The 12,829-nt window shown below is 51.2% G+C and overlaps 1 protein-coding gene across 3 annotated transcripts in view; it reads right to left on the minus strand.

Moving 5' to 3' along the window:
* TUB (TUB bipartite transcription factor) overlaps positions 1 to 9,900 on the minus strand; it is a 93,894-nt gene extending 83,994 nt beyond the window's left edge. For 2 of the 3 annotated variants that reach the window (XM_056115987.1, XM_056115985.1), the window contains exon 1: positions 9,650 to 9,898. In XM_056115987.1, the coding sequence (XP_055971962.1) occupies positions 9,650 to 9,705 (56 nt within the window). In that variant the 5' untranslated portion in view covers positions 9,706 to 9,898. Of the gene's footprint in view, positions 1 to 9,649 lie in introns of all 3 variants that reach the window. The other variant, XM_056115988.1, reaches the window with a different exon arrangement.
* Between the last annotated feature and the right edge of the window lie 2,929 nt (positions 9,901 to 12,829).

A 12,829-nucleotide genomic window follows, 5' to 3' on the forward strand; every position in this document is an offset into this window, starting at 1 on the left:
AATTAAATTATACTAATATTTCCCTAAGAAGAAGAGGGTTGGTGGGACTTGAGGGAGGACACACTAGTACTCCTTGCTGTTGTCACTCACACACCAAGCACACTTCTAGCCCAGGCCTCTTCACATTCCATAGAAGAAATGTTCCACTTCTATGGAATATTCCTTCCCATTAGCTCCATGACTCACTTTCTTACATTTTTTACTTCCTACCTTCCTTTCTTTTTCCTAACTTTTTTCACATCTCTGCAGAAATCGTAACTTACCAGAAAGAGTTTTTCTAATCACCACAATATATTCACTTGGAACCATTTAGTAAGACTCCTGTTTTTTTTTTCCTTTTTGGGTCACACCCAGCAATGCACAGAGGTTACTCCTGGCTCTGCACTCAGGAATTACTCCTGGCGGTGCTCAGGGGACCATATGGGATGCTAGGAATCAAACCCGGGTTAGCCGCATGCAAGGCAAACACCTTACCTGCTGTGCTATCGCTCTAGCCCAGACTCCTGTTTTTTAACTCTGCTTTATTTTTCTTTCTATATAAGTCTCTTAGCACTGATATATACATATGTGTGTACATGTATGTGAAGCTGGAGTTACTTGTTTTGTTTCTGTCTTTTTTAAAAATGTCTGTCCCTCCCCCAGACAGTAAGAACCACAACAGAACCAGGGACTTGGTTTATTTAATTCATTGTTCTGTCTCCATCTAAAGCATTACCAAACTCAATAAATACATACTGAATTAAGAGACCATCATAAGAGGAAGGTTTGTTTCCCCCTTTCCCTCCGCCCCAGTATCAGGCTTTGAATCCAGGTCTCTTGTACACTTTACCACTAAGCCACATCCCCAGCCCAAAAGGCAGGTACTATTGCTAGTACTATTTTTGTAGACAGAAGGTAAGCCACTTGTGTTAAGTCATATAACCTATAACTGAGGGCTCTGAGCTTGACTTTGACTCACAAATCCAAGTTCTGAGCAGTTATGCTCTATTGCCTCAGGCTTTAGAAGGTAACAGACAAATTATAAAGCAATGCAGTCAGAATACTGATGGTGGGGAAGGAATTAATTCACTCATTCTGGTTTTTGTGCGTGTTAGTTTTGGTTGTGGTTGTTTCATTTGTTTTGTTTTTATGCCACATCCAAGTGGTGCTCAGGGACTATATCTAGCTCAGAGGTTGCTCCTGGTGGTGCCCAAGGGACCATAGGGGGATGGGCCTGGAACCTGGGATTCCTATATGCACTCACAGCATTGAGGAACCTCTCTGGTCTCAGCATACTCCTGCTGGAGGACAGTCGGGCGACAATACCTAAATCTAAAACTAGCAGCCCCTCTTCAAGGGGATTACTGTAATCAAGTCATCAGACCCGGGGGTGGGGGAGGGATGAAAGTTATGTATACAAGTCTGCATTATCATGGAATTGTTACTGACAGTAAAGAACTGGAAACAAAAAGCGAAGCTGAGCAATAAAGTTATGGGACATCATGCCTTATAGGATCCACTCCATTCAAAAGAGCAGAAGGCCTTGTCATTTGCCTATGAGATACTGATGGCCAGGAAGAGAGGGCTTCTGAGAGTGATAAAGTTTTGGAGTGAGTGTGAAAATAACGATGGACAAGCAATCAAAATGAGAATTGGTTCGCAGAGGAATAGCACAGGGAATTGAGAGACTGTCAGGCAGGGACGTGGTCATGAGTTCAATTCCCTGGTGCCCTACATGAGCTGAGCACTTCACGGCAGCTTTCTTGTTAAAGTCTGGCTGTTATGGTTTTTTTTTTTCTTTTTAGGTCACACCTAGCAATGCTCAGAGGTTACTTCTGGTTCTGTACTCACAAATGACTCATGGCAGTGCTTGTGGGACCATTTGGTATGCTGGGGATTGAATCTAGGTTGGCCGTGTGCAAGGCAAACGCTCTACCCACTGTGCTATCACTCCGATCCCTGGCTGTTATGTTCTCTATAATTCCCTGTTGCAAATTTCTGGCCATACCATAGCCACACGTGTACAAGTATCACAAAAAGTGTATGTGCACTGCAACTAAAGTGATATGAGCTCCATGGCCTGTGCTCACATGTACATCATTATGGCCTGAGCCCCCTAACCATAAGTTGTGTGACTGAACTAAGACAGTTCACCCCCTGGCTGGTGAGATGAATCAAAGGGCTAGATTCATCTCATGCAGGAGTCCTGGCTTTAATCCCTGATGCCATGTGATTGTCATCACTAGTACTGGCAGGTATGCCCCCACCCCCACCCCCACACACACACCGAAGAAGAGAAAACCCTCATCTATTGTTGGTGGGAAGGTATTCTCGTAATCTCTATGGAAAGCAATATGGTGATCTCTAAAAAACATAAGAATAGAACTACCATATCAGCCTGTGAGAGCACTTCGTGGCATCCATCCCCTAAGCACAAAAACAGTAATTTGAAAGTATTGAATTGCAACCTAAGATCATCACAACACCTAGTACAAAAGCCATGATATGAAGACAACCCAAATACAAATGAATGGATCAAGAAGTTGTGGAATATTTATACAACGGAATACTATGCACCTCTAAAAAAGAACCAAATCATCCAATTGCTGTGATATAGATGGTACTCGAGGACATTATGCTGAGTGAAGTCAGTCATAAGGAAAGGGATAGATACAGAACGGTCTAGTACAATGTATGGGGCATAATGATACACAGTAAGGAGGCAACAAGGAGCCAAAGGCAATGTAACAGAAGAACTGATCCCCACAACTGAGTTTGTTGGGGGGAATAAAAGAGAGGAGTACTGGGGTTCTTGGGGGAGGGAGGTGGGTACACCGGAATGAGTGTGGTGTTGAAATTATGCATACAGAAAACTATCATTAACTATAATAAATCATAGAACCTCAGTAGAAAAAAAAACAGCAAAAAGAAAAAAAGCAAACAAAGAGGATGTAACTAAAGGAGTACACGCTGGTGAGCACTGGGATGAGTGTGCGAGTCACATCACTGTGTGTGAGCCCCAGAGAGCACCACAGCTGAAAACACATAGTATGAGCACCAGAGCCAGGTGTCTGAGCAAAGACATCACAACAGCCATGAAGGGAAGGGGGACAGGAAGGGAAGAAAACGGAGATGGTAATGCCCAAAAGCAGAGTGAGAGTAAGAGGAAAATTGTCTGCCATAAAGGCAGGGGGAGGGGCGGGAGGTGGGGAGGGGCACTGGGGATGCTGGTGGTGAAAAGTGTGCACTGGCGGAAAGATGGGTGTTCAATCATTGTATGACGGAAACTCAAACATGAAAGCTTTGTAACTGTATCTCATGGCGATTCAATTTTAAAAGAAGGAAAAAGAAAAAACAGATGGTGTAGAGGAGTCTGTGCAAGTTCAAAGCTGTGTGGTTTCTGTGGCAGTGTCCTAGTGCCACGGGAAGTAGGCAGGTAGGTAGATAGCACTGGTCTCTGTAGGGTTGGGTTTGTGGTGAGCTCACTCAAGGACACACTGGGTGATGGTAATGAGTGATTTGGTCAGTCATGTGGTCTGGGCTGAGAAGGAGAGATGGGAGAGCAGAAGGCAGCAGTTCGGCCCGGATCAAATGCACGAAGTACTGGACAATCTCAAGTGTGGGGGCACAGGGTAGGAGGCCAGAGAAAGGGGTGTGGGTGTACATGTTACCAGAGATGGAACGGCTCCAAGACTGAACACCTGGCCATGTCTCATGCGAAGAAAGAAGGCTCTGGAAGGCCCAGAGTAAGTGAAGAGTGTCAGATCAACCAGTTGCTAGGGCTTTGAAACCCTGGAGAATAATAAGTGGAGCTTGAGTGGAGACTAGATGGCTAATCAAGCGCTAAAGTGTAGGGAACTTTATGTAGTTCTTATATATATATATTTTTTTTTCCTTTCTTTTTTTGTTTTTTTTTTGGGCCACACCCAATGGTGCTCAGAGCTTACTCCTGGCCCTGCTCACAGGGATCACTCCTGGTAGGCTCTAAGGACCCTACAGAGTTCCAGGAATTGAACCGTGTTAGCTGGGTGCAAGGCAATTACCCTACCCACTGTACTATCTCTATGGCCCCTTTGTTCTAGTCCTTCTATGTACATAGTTTCATACTTTTTGTTTGTTTGTTTGTTGTAGAGTCAGGCCCTGTGATGTTTAGGGTTTACTCCTTCCTGTTCAATCAGGAACCACTTCTGGCAATGCTTGGGGGGACCACATGGGATGCTGGAATTGAACCCAGGTCGGTCGGCCACGTGCAAGGCAAGAGCCGTACTCATAGTTTCTCCAATCCCCCACCTGTTTCATTTTATGCTCACAACTGTGGCAGGGTTCCACATAGATGGATGGCATGACTGAACTGGCAAAGTCCAGGAACACTGTCAAAGCTTTGAGGAGTTCACTTAGCTGCTGTCGTTATCAATGAAGGGATCCGAATTCGGTCGTGGTCAAGATGCTTTGGTGGATTCTCTTGATGGAAAAAGACACAGGCACTTAGAGATGAAGCGGGAGACTCAACAAGACTGGAGTCGAAGATACCAATTTCCAGTCAAAAGCTCTGGGCTGATGCCGGAGACCAGGCTGACAACTAAGAATCGAACGGAGCAAAGAAGCCACGAGTGCCCTGTACTCATTCTTGGTCAGCGGGGACCAGAAGGAGTTAGGGATTTTTAAGATGTAGGCAGCATATTGTGATCACCTGTAAAATGGTCATAAATTCTTTGCAGGTTTCCACTTCACAAAATGAGGCTGGGATCTTGGCACACCAACAGCCCTGGCCCGGAGACACAGCAACTGGCCCCAGGTGGCACCACAGCACTGGAGATCCCTCTGGGCCCCAATTTCACTGGGGCACCACAGATGAAGCAGGTGCAGCCTCCCCACCTACTCCAGATGGAATCCCGGAGACCAAGAGATTCCACAAGCAAGACCCAGGTATGCGGGATCCAGGACTAAATCTCCAGGCCGCATGGCAGCGGGGGTGCCGGGCTGTCCCTCCAGCCTCTGTCGGCCCCATGGCCTAGCTGTCATGCCCACAAGCTTCCACCGGGTGCCATCTTGGCGCACCAACAGCCCTGGTCCAGAGCCTCCCAACTGAATCCCAAAATGGATTAGTGCCCTACAGATATGTCTCTGGAACTCAAACATCTACAATCTAGGATCCCAGAAGTGCTGCCGTTTCGCAGCCGCGCGAACTCTCACGATAGTCAAAATGAGCAATGGAAAATAAATGATCTAGCGTCTGCCCCTGGCAGGCAGGCTTGAATGGTCGTGGGGAAATTCGGGCAAAACATAATGCCCGAAAGTAGAGAGAGAGTTTTGGGGAAATTGTCTGCCATAGAGGCAGGGTGAGTACTGGGAGGGAGGGTAAGGGAGGATACTGGGGACACTGGTGGTGGAGAATGTGCACTGGTGGAGGATGGGTGTTCATTCATTGTATGGATGAATCTCAAACATGAAAGCTTCGTAACTGTATCTCACGGTGATTCAATACAATTAAAAAAAAGAAATGAGGCTGGGGTGGAAAAGAAAGTACAGGGGTTAAGCGCATGATTTTGTGTGTCCGTAGCCCCAGTTCAGTCCCTAACACACATGGTCCCCCAAATATCACAGGGTGTCGGCCTGGAGGCTCTGGGAAGGCTAGCAGGGCCTGAGCACCTTGGGCCCTTGCTTGGGATACTTGGTCCAGTTGGCCAAAAATAGCTGGGGGTGGTTCCCAGACCCCCTTATGGGGGACCCCCAATGTCCACAAAAGAAAGGCTCATTTTCCTACCCCTCAATGTCAATGACCATTTTGACTTACTTGTGACAAACACCATGTGGGCAGAGTGACATTCTACACATTTCAAACCTAGGTCTCAAGAGGTCTTGTGGGAGCTGGCAAGATCACTCATGTGGGTGCAGAGGTGCAAGGCTCTCAATTCAAGCTTTGGCATACCATGAGGCCCCCTAGCACTGCCACCTGAGACCCAGGAATCCACGAGCACCACAGCTGGGAGTACTTGCCCAGTCAGTCTGGGCAGTGCTGAACTCTGCCATGAAGGGTGTCGCGCCCTCAGCCTGGGGGGATGTGGTATCCAGAGGTCTAGTCGCTTTTATTCTCTCCCCTGGGAATACAGCAAAGCTGAGCCCGTCAGCTGGGCGATGAGAGGGCCCATGGGGAGAGGTCCCAGCTGTGCTGTCTTCCCAGCAGAGCTACAGTGTCAGCTGAGCAAAACTGAGCCCAGCACCCCCCCCCCCCCCAAAACCTTCCCTGCCAAGCAGGAAGAAAGCCCAGACCTCAGAACCAGGAGCTGACTAAATGGTTCTTTAGTTCAGCCCTGAGTGTTCGCTTAGTACACATTTTGTTGTTATTGTTGCTATATTGCAATAGTTAAATGATACATACACAGCCTGAAGCAAGAGGGAAGCGGGATATATGAACCCACTATGTTCCACAGGTTTCTGACTCAAAGAGGTGTACTGTGTGTGAGGGAGGGGGGCAAGGAGGGGGGTGCAAGAGGGAGGGCCTTCCAAACATTGCGAAGAGTAGCCCCTGAGCACAGATAGGTGTGGCTCAATCCCCTTTCCACCTCATCTCTCCCCCAAAAGAAATGGTGGGGACAGAAGCCAGAGAGGGCTGGAAAGGGAGGATGAACAGAAGTTCATTTCTAGAGAGTAAGGGTCAACACAGGGGCAACGGAATCACAGAATTTGACTTTTAATATCTGTGTACTACATGCTTGTCTGAATTCTAACAGGTTCCTGCTGAAGACTGTAATTTTAAAAATTAATACTTAACGTTTAAAAAAACTAGTGGGGCTGGAGTGACAGCACAGCGGGTAGGGCATTTGCCTTGCACATGGCCGACCCGGGTTTGATTCCCAGCATCCCATATGGTCCCCCAAGCACCGCCAGGAGTAATTCCTGAGTGCATGAGTCAGGAGTAACCCCTGTGCATTGCTGGGTGTGACCCAAAAAGAAAAAAAAAACTAAGTAGTAACTAGAAGATGGAGGTGGTGGGAATGGACCTGGAGGGCCACTAAATCAGATGTATCTGAATCATCTGGGAAATATGACACAAATAGTGGTGCCAGATATGGGAGAAAGCTTAACGGACTCAGCGCATGCCTTGCCAACAAGAGGCCGGGGTCTCAGCCCCTGGCACTGCGTGGTCCCTTGAGAAATGCTGAGAGAGACTCAGGAGCACCAAGTCAGGAGCAGTCCCCAAGAGCTCTCAGGTATGTCCCAGAAAGAGCCCCCAACTTCCCGAGGAGAGAATAAAATCATAGTAAGTGATTCCAAGGTTCCACACCTGGAGATTCTGACTCAGTTTGGAAAGGGGCCAGGGAAACGGTTTCCGTCACACAGATCCCCAGGCGCTGAGGTTGCAGAGGTAAGAAGCAAAAAATTCTGAGGCTAGAACCCCAGGAAATGTCTTTTCTTGCAGACACATTTGCAATATTTATTTGAAAACATCAGTAAAGCCACCTTTTAAATGATGTCTCAGGACGACTGTTAAGCCCTTTCTATGTATTGCCTAATCTTATACTCATAATATTTCCTCATTTTACTGGTGAAAAAACCCAAAGCCTTGAAAAGGAAGGGAATTTGTTCAAGGTTAGCTACATAACGACAGTGTTTGAATCCACGTTGTCTAATTCCAAAGTTGTGCAGGTTTTTTTTTTTTTTGGCCTTTCCCTGCGTATATCCCACCTGGGTTTGATCCCTGGCATCCCATCTGGCCCCCACTGCCCACCACCTGAGCACAGCCAGGAGTAAGCCCTAAACCCTGACAAGTGTGACACCCACCCCCTCCTCAAAAAAAAAAAAGCTTAGTTAATATAGGATAGGGAGACAGAACATTGGCATGGCCCTGTCAGGCCCCCAGTAGTACTGGGATGGCCCTGGTGGTCCCCTAGCAATGCCAGGCCAGGCACCCCCGCCCCCCAACCACTGGGTCTGCTCCCTCACTGGGAGTGGACCCTACCCCCTGCTCACTATTGTGAAGGCCAAGAAAAACTGAGTTATAACCATATAGATTGGGGGAGGGCAGTATTCAGGGCTTACTCCCGGTACTGTTCTCAGGAATCATGTCTAGTGGGGTCCAAAAATGGAATTTGGGCCACAGCATGCAAGGCAAATGAATGCATTTCCCACTGGACTAGCTCTGCTGCCTCACCATACAGAATCATGAATTAAAAACTTTCCCCAACATATGTACTTATTAGACCCATGGTGGATGCCATCCTTCGATTCTTCTAGAATCTAGACAATGAGCTCACTGGGGTCAAGGGACAGTAATAAAGTCTTTTTGTTTCCTATTGCCAGAGCTGGGCAGAGTTTGCATTCAGTAGGATTCCTTCCGGATGGAGCGAACGAGCGTGTGATTTGAGATCTGAATAGAGGTTTCGATGTTTGGTTATTCTGACTGAAATACTGCCCTGGTTCTGGAGTTCCTCTCCCGAGAGTTCCTTTCCAGAGGGCAAGTTCACGGGAACCACGAGATGGCCAGCAAGCAGATGCCCAGGGCTGGGCCAGGAGGGTTTGATGAAGTTCGAATCTACCAATTCGGACAAACCAATTTGGACAAAGGCTGTGACAGCAGAGGATGAGAAGAACCTGTTGCGCAGTCCCCTCCAGCAGGGAGACCGCGCTGGGTGCGGGTCTCAGGAGGCCAGGGTGGAGGCTGGAGGCGAGATGGGGCAAGAGAGTCAGCGGCCCGGAGGCCACGGGGGACCGCGTGGGGCGAGGAGCGGTCCTTAGGGAATCAGGCTGGGGCAGGAGGCGGCCAGTGCCCCGAATCTGGGAAAGCAGGACCATCACAAAGGTAGGAAGGGTTTGGACAGCATGAAAAGAAGGCCATGGGCAAGGAAGAGAGCAAGTGAGGGCTAATGAAGTTTCCCTGCCAGTTCTCAACAATTAGGGCCAGGATGTGAACACTTTAGATTTCTGAGCTCCACAAGGCGCTGGAAACTGGGGGAGGGGGGCGGAGGAAAAGAAAAGAGGGAAAAGAAAAAAGAAAATATTCCAAACAACCCAAACCTACTATCATCATGACTCCAGGTCCAAAAGAAGGGGGCTGTCCATGAAAACTCTCTCTCCTGTCTCTGAAAGGGCATGATCTCAAAATAAATTGAGTTTCACGACCAACTCATTCCAACTGGTTCTTAGTTGCGCTCCTTTCGCCGGGAAGGATGATTCCTTCCTGCAGGACGAGCGCGTGGGGAGCGCGGCTCCAAGCCGCCCACGCCCGCAGCCCGCTCCGCATCCCCCCCTTGGGCGCCCGGAGCCTGGCAACCCTCTCGGTGCGGGCACCTCGGGCCACAAAGTGCCGGCGCCGGCCGCGAGCGCGCCGGGTTGCTGGCCGGGAGCTGCCTCTCGCCCCTCGCGCCTCCCCTCGACCCCCAAGCCATCTCCTCGGAGGCCCGGAGGGGCGCAGCCCGGGTCGGGGCGCAGCGCGCACGGGACGCCCTCCCGCGCCCCACCCACCGCGGCGCGCCCCGCCCCGCCGCCCCAGCCCGCTCCATCGCTCGGACCCGGAGCCCAGCCGCACCGCCCGGCGCCCGGAGGGATGGTGGTGGGGGGGGGATCTGGACGCCAGGACCCCCGCCGCTGGGCTCCGTCCCGGCCTCTGCTCGCCGGCGCCGTCCGCGCTCCCCGTGGGCGCCCCGCAGCCCCCCGCGGGCGGCCGCCCTACCTGTCGTAGCTCCAGCGGCTGTAGGACAGGGTGCGGTGGCTGCTGACGCCCTCCATCGCCGCCTCCCCGCTCGGCTCGGGGCTCGGCGGGCGGCGGGGCGCGGGCGGAGGACTGTACCATTCGCCCCCCCGGAGGGGGGACCCTCCCCCGCCCGCGGCTCTGCCAATAGCGCGGACGCGCGGGCTGCGGGGACCCGGGCCCGCGGGGCCCCCTCCCCGGCGCTCCAGTCCCGCGGGGGCGCGGCGACCGCAGCCCCGGCCGCTTATTTATTTATTTCCGAGGTGCGCTCCCCGTCGCCATGGCAACCGCTCAGGCTTTTCCGGCGTCACCCCGGGCGCCGCCGCTTTTAAACGTTCCTGGGATTCGCTCAGTCCCCGGGCCGCTCGCTTGCGGGGGGAGGGGAGTGGAGGGGCGGAGTGGCCGAACACGCCTCCACGCACTCGGGTCCTGCACCAGTGGCCTCTGTTCTGCTGTCCACGCTCCGATCATCAGCTGCCCACCTCCTCGGAAAGGGCCGGCTGCATCTCCCCGTTCCTTTCCCGCCTGCATGCAAGTCCTTACTTGACCGCGGGCATTCCACTCTGCTCCGCTGTCAAGTGTCAGCCTCTGCTCTCCGGGCCCCACCGCTGCCTGTTCCCGCTCTGCGTTTATGCGATTCAGCCTGGTGTCCCCTTCGGGGGTTGCTTGCAACTCTATTTCTTTCTCTTTTTCTTCTTGTACCTTTTGGGCCTCACAGGCGGTACTCAGGGTTTACTCTTGGCTCTGTGCCCAGTGACTACTCCTGGCGGGCCTGGGGGGGACCAACCACAGGGGGTGCCTGGGATCGAACCCGGATCCTGTCCCTCTACTGTCTCCTGCCCCAGAGGAGAGTTTCTAAACGCTTTCACTTCTTGTTCCTTTGTGCTTTTCCTTCATTACAACCCTGGGGTTGGTGGGGAGGTGGGGGTGGGGGTGGCTTTGGGGTCTACACCTAGCTGAGCACAGTTGGAGGCGGAGGGTCCAGAAAGGACTACATGGAGAGGACCCGGTTCCAGAGGCCAGGTTGTGGGGAACAGGGTCCGGAAGGGTGTCAGAACCTTGCCCCTCGCTCCCTTCCCCTCCCCCATCGGGCCTGTTGGCGGTGCGGATTTACAGGTGTAATCTTCTTGCAGAGGTCATGGGAGCCTAAGAACCTTTCAGTTGTAAGAAGTCTGTGCCAATATTGCTGAGATCAGGCCCGGGTGGAGGAGCGCTCCTTAGTGGTAATCCAGGGATTAAGGCCAACTCTTGCACCTAGATTGCAGGTTAACCCGAGTCTTGGGATTCGCAGCTGGCAGATGCACCCGCTATATCCAGGTCCCAGACGTACTTTGGTTCTGCACAGAATCTGATTTGTTTTTTCCACTGATTATATGAACCACATTTACAAAATCAGGGTAGGGGCCAGAGCGATAGTGCAGTGGGCAGGGCGTTAGCCTTCACGCAGCTGACCCAGGTTCAATCCCCAGCATCCCATATGGTCCCCCAAGCGTCGCTAGGAGTAGTTCCTGATTACAGAGGTCAGGAGTATTCCCTGAGCATCACTGGGTGTGACCCAAAAAGGAAAAAAAAAATTGGTGTATTTAGACTGCAGAGATAGCGCAGTGGGTAGGGCGCTTGTTTTGCATGTAGCTCACTCGGAATCCATTCCTGGCACCAGAAATGGTTCCACAGCACCACCAGGAGTCATCCCTGAGTGCAGGGTCAGCAGTTAGCCCTGAGCCCTGTGTGTGTGTGGGGGGGGGTATGTCCCCAAATTGAGAGAGGGAGGGAAAGAGGGAGGGAGGAAGGGGGGGGGGAGAGAGAGAGAGAGAGAGAGAGAGAGAGAGAGAGAGAGAGAGAGAGAGAGAGATTTAATAGATCAAGCTTCTGTCTGTAAATTTTTTTTATTAAAAAATCACTGTGAGATAAAGTTACAAAGTTGTCCATGATTGGCTTTCAGTAATACAATGTTCCAACACCCATCCCTTCACTAGTGTACATTTCCCACGACCAATGCCCCCAATTTCCCTCCTTCCACCCCCCACCCCCAACCCCAGTCTGCCTCTACAGCTGACACTTTTCTTCTCTTTTCTTTTGGTCATTGTGGTTTGCAGTACAGGTACTGTAAAGGTTATCATGTATGTCCTTTTACCTACTTTTAGCACTCAATTCTTGTCCAGTGTGATCATTTCCAACTGTCATTATCCTTGTGGTCCTTTCATCCTAACTGCCCGCTCCCTTCCCCCTTGTGACAAGCTTCCAACTGTGGGCCAGTCCTCCTGTCCCTCATTTCTATTGTCCATGGATAATAGTCTCATACGTGTTTTTATATTCCACAAATGAGTGTAATCATTCTATGTCTGCCCCTGTCCTTCTGACTCTTGACAAGACAGTCTGGCCACAAGATCTGCCTTTAGTTTGGCAGGCAGAGCCAAAGTGTCTGTGCCATGGCAGCCCGTGCTTTCCCGCAGGCCTTGGGCACCAGCAGTGGGCACCTGGAACCTCCCTCACAGTCCCTGGGGGTAAGGAGTTTGCCACCCTTTGCAGTGCAGTAACCAGCATAACCTCTCCAAGTGAACCTGTCCCAGCCAAGTGCCTGCTCCAGCAGTTTGCAGACTGGACTGCTACTGGACCTTGACACTTGCCACCCCAGGGCCACAAAGAGTGAACTGTGACTCCAGAACCAACTGGCTGTGAATAGGTGACTCCAAAAATTTGCTGTCTATGGGTTCCCTGAGTGGAGTTTGGGAACTAGCCACTGCTCCTGACCCAAATGCTATACAATGAACGTCCAAAAATGTCCTTTCGCCAAAGAGCTGGAAGGGCAATAGGGTCCTCAATAGGAGAGGTCCGTGCCTGCAACATCACGTTCCTCCAACTTGTATCAGCACAGAAGCCCTGGGAGACTGGCCTTGCCGTTGCTGCCAACAGCACCCCTCCCCTGGGCTTGCCTTGGAGAGGCTGGTGAAGGCAAACACCCTTGCTCCCCAGCAAACCAGGCCTTAGCAAACACAGGAGTTCCATAGCTGGAACAGCTAATAGCAGGAATGCTGGGCTCCAGACCTCCATCTTCAAATTCTGACACCCTAAAAAGTTCAAATAAGAAGCCCAAGGTGAGGTGTCCTGGGTGCCTGACATGCCCCAGACAGCTGGGAGCATCTGACACACAGAGATGTCCAT

This window comes from Sorex fumeus, unplaced genomic scaffold, assembly GCF_029834395.1.
Source record: "Sorex fumeus unplaced genomic scaffold, SorFum_2.1 ptg000030l, whole genome shotgun sequence".
Classification (NCBI taxonomy): Eukaryota; Metazoa; Chordata; class Mammalia; order Eulipotyphla; family Soricidae; genus Sorex; species Sorex fumeus.